The sequence below is a fragment of the Nestor notabilis genome, unplaced genomic scaffold (genome assembly GCF_000696875.1).
Source record: "Nestor notabilis isolate BGI_N333 unplaced genomic scaffold, ASM69687v1 scaffold14849, whole genome shotgun sequence".
Classification (NCBI taxonomy): Eukaryota; Metazoa; Chordata; class Aves; order Psittaciformes; family Psittacidae; genus Nestor; species Nestor notabilis.
Genome location: NW_009943353.1, coordinates 19,976 through 23,501, shown reverse-complemented (window position 1 = coordinate 23,501; position 3,526 = coordinate 19,976). Strand labels below are relative to the sequence as shown.

General features: G+C 38.8%; 1 protein-coding gene across 1 annotated transcript in view; it reads left to right on the top strand.

The window, feature by feature from the left end:
• The window catches only part of LOC104411464 (proline-rich protein 5), a gene marked incomplete at its 3' end in the record, with an annotated part of 25,720 nt that extends 22,877 nt beyond the window's left edge, over positions 1-2,843 (top strand). Inside the window, exons 5-6 of the mRNA XM_010021885.1 lie at positions 366-457; positions 2,703-2,843. Of these exons, the coding sequence (XP_010020187.1) occupies positions 366-457; positions 2,703-2,843 (233 nt within the window). The remainder of the gene's footprint in view (positions 1-365; positions 458-2,702) is intronic.
• Positions 2,844-3,526: the final 683 nt, after the last annotated feature.

Here is a 3,526-nt window from a genome sequence, read left to right as displayed (position 1 = left end):
TTCCATGTTTAACCTCCTGTGTCCTCCTCCTGCTGCTCTCCTTGTCCAGTAGTCATTAACTGCAAGAAGAGGAGGAGGAGGCAACCTGGGCCATTACTCTTTGTTCTTCATGGGGTTTTTCTGAGTAAGCTCCAACCTCAGAGTCTCTGAGTTTACTAAAAACATCAGATGTGTCAACTGAAAAGACACAAATACTGAATGATCTGATACGTGAAAGGAATACTATTTCCATACTGCTAATAGTAGCTGTTACATGATTCATCTTTGTGTATAGTAGCAGATTCACATTGTTTCCTACATGTCTTAGTCTTTGCAGTTAACTTATTACAACCTAAACAGTTCACTGTTTTGTTTTGTTTTTGCAGGGCAGAAACTACTAGATACCTTAGCTGAAACCTGGGACTTTTTCTTCAGTGATGTCCTGCCCATGCTTCAGGCTATTTTCTATCCTGTGCAGGTGAAAAATTACTCTGTTACTATAGAATCTTGAAAAACTGGAAAAAGCAACTTTACTGGTTCATCAACAGATTGATGCAATCCTTAACTCTCTCTCCTTGGGCCAGCCTCCCACTGCAGCTGTTCTGTATAGTCATGTCATGCAAATAAGTTACTTATGCAAATGGGTTTGAAGTGCTTGGGTAAAAAAGTTGAAGGAGAACTTTGAAAACAAAAGTGAACTGCAGAGAGGATGGTGATTCCTTTTGCCAACTCACACTAAAAGTCAAAAAAGGTTATGAATGAGAAAGTGGAATGTGCACACAGTGAAGAAGGTGGAGCTGTGTTGACTTAAATATATGCATATGAATTTGTATCTGAAGTATCTCCACTTTTGAAAAGGAATTGTATTTCCGTGATTGAATTCTATGCTATTGTAAATGCACAGCAGTAGTCAGTGGAGTTAGACCAATATACATGAGCACAGAATTTGACCCCAGTAATTTTCGATCCACAATAGGTACTTGATCTGATTCGGATGAAAGATCAATCTCTAATTTAGTGATAGCTATAGAGTGTTGTTTGTCACTTAAAGCCCAAGGAAATCTGTACCAGATAGGTACAAGTGACCTGGAGCTGCTTCTAGATGCCTGCAGATTTTAGTAGGAGCTTGGTGCCTAAACATATTTGAGGAAACTTCTGAAACCTCCCATTTTTCCAAGTGGACTTTATGCCTAAAACGATTGTGCAAATGTTAATGGTATTACCATTTGCAGATAATACAGGCATGAATTTAGTGGAAAAGCTTCAACTTTACACAGAACTTCATTCTGAAAGGGAAGAGCTCTAAAAACATACAGGGCTACTTCAGCCACTCACTTGTGTCTTACTAATAGAAACTTTAAAAATTATAGTAATCGGGTGGTATTAAAAACCTATTAGAACACAATAGGAGATTTTGTGTTCCACATAATTTAAATGCAAGGTATTTGGACACCTAGACATATAGGTAGGCTCTCAACCTGGTTTTCCAAAGCACTTGACTAAATTAGAACTCACTCAGATGTTTCTGAAAAATGCATCAAATACTCCTTTTCACTGTTGTGTTCCTGAGGCCTTTGAAAATAATTCAGCAACACAAGTTTCCTCACCTTTGAGATGGAAATAATTGCTTAAATTTTCAAAGGAGCCTAGAGGGGGTAAGAACCTTAAATCCCATGCAGTTTCAGATAGATCTGGGTGCCTGATGTGAAGTTATTTCCAAGAGCCCAGCTGGTGCTCTTGTGAGTTCAGTTCATTAGCAATTAAAGCAAATTTGCAGCCTTTAGTATAAATAACTAACAAAGTGAAAAGGAATGGGTGAGGTGGAGTGGGATTGGGTCAGGCTTCTTCATTCCAAACTAAGGTAACTACTAGCTGCGTACCAGACCTTCTGGAAGTGTTAATATTTGGCTGGCAGCACTTATAACTGCAGGCAAGAATATGTACGTACAGCCATATATACCCAAGTTAAAAACCCTGTTGCCAGACTCTGGAACAGTTCTACAGCTCCACATAAGGCACACAGTGTTAATCTCTGCAGGCAGGTCTAGCATTGTATTCTTCAGGTAAGATTTTCTTCAATGAGAATGTATTCTTGAACTGCAAAAAGATGTCTTTGAAAATGCATTATGAAACTTCGGCTTTGCTTGTGCCTTATAGTGAAGTCTCCCAAATTGTAGAGAAAAGGTGGCTGAGTTGGGGTTCCCGCTGTAATTTGAAGACAGTACCCAGACAGTAGTAAAAAAACTTGAGAAGTAATGGAAATTCTACTCTTTCTCAACCCTGCTTTTAAAAAAAAAAAAAAACCAAAAGCCAAGCCAGCAAACAAACACAAAAATCCCTAACAAAACCAAAAACCAACCAACCAAAAACCAACAACCTCCCCCCCGCAAAAAAAAACCCAAAACATATGATACTTTCCATTACTGTTAAAGTACAAAACATTCATCTATATCCTGTGCTCAGATGTGATCCCCCACACCCCACCCCACCATTTTCACACACAGTCAGGCTCAGTCATTGTGTGCAGCGTTCATTACTGCCAAATCAAGTTCACTGTTCAGACTTGTGGGCTGCTCTGGGTCCTTTGTATGTTTCCTTTGCTTTTCATTTAGGTTTACCATTCTTGTAATCCCTCAGACGTGAAGGAAGGAATTTTGACAGAGGATTTTGAAACTCATTTTCACGCTGCTCATAATCTGTCTTGCTTTGTTTTCATTTCTAAGGGGAAGGAGCCCTCGGTTCGGCAGCTGGCTCTTCTGCACTTTAGGAATATAATTACCCTCAACATTAAATTGGAAGATGCATTATCACGTTCCCGGGCCAGAGTTCCACCTTCTATTATTCAGATGCTGCTAATACTCCAGGTAAATTGGCTACTTTTCTCAGTCTTTCTTTATCTTTTTGTACTGTTTGCTGAAGCCGTCTTAAGCAGTCTCTGATTTTGCTCATTCATTGAAAACTTCTTACCCAGAATTCCAGAGATTCTGTGCAATTAACTGTGGTCCTAATATCTAAAAGTACAGACTGCAGAGGTTCAGATCTTATGCCTTAAGATCCAGAGGGCCTGACAGTAAAGACTTGTTTTGAAACAGGGCCTTGAAATACGAAGTTTTGCAAGCAGATCAGTGTATGTGGTAATAATGTGACTTCCATTAAATGCTATGTGTTACTGCATTATTAGTTCTGGATATGAAGATTCACATCTGGAGCAGGCAGTTTATGGTTGTATCATGGTCATATTTGATCACTAGATCCAAATTCTGTCAAAGCTGTTGATACAAAATCATTAAGACCAGGTACTGTTGTTTGCCTCAAGTGTTAGATTTTTTTTTTCCCAGTAGTAGTAGAGAAACAAAATGAGGAATTCCAGGCAAAAGGCAAGTTTAAGATTTTTTTTGTTTAATTAAAGCATGAGTTTGTGTTGAGGAGAAGAAAGATTGAGGCAGAAGGGAGGGAGAAAGCCAGGAGCAGATTCTTAGAGGATGAGGAAGTTGAGATTTTCTTGGCTGGTGATTTTTTTAATAAACAATTTGATTTACAGCAAACA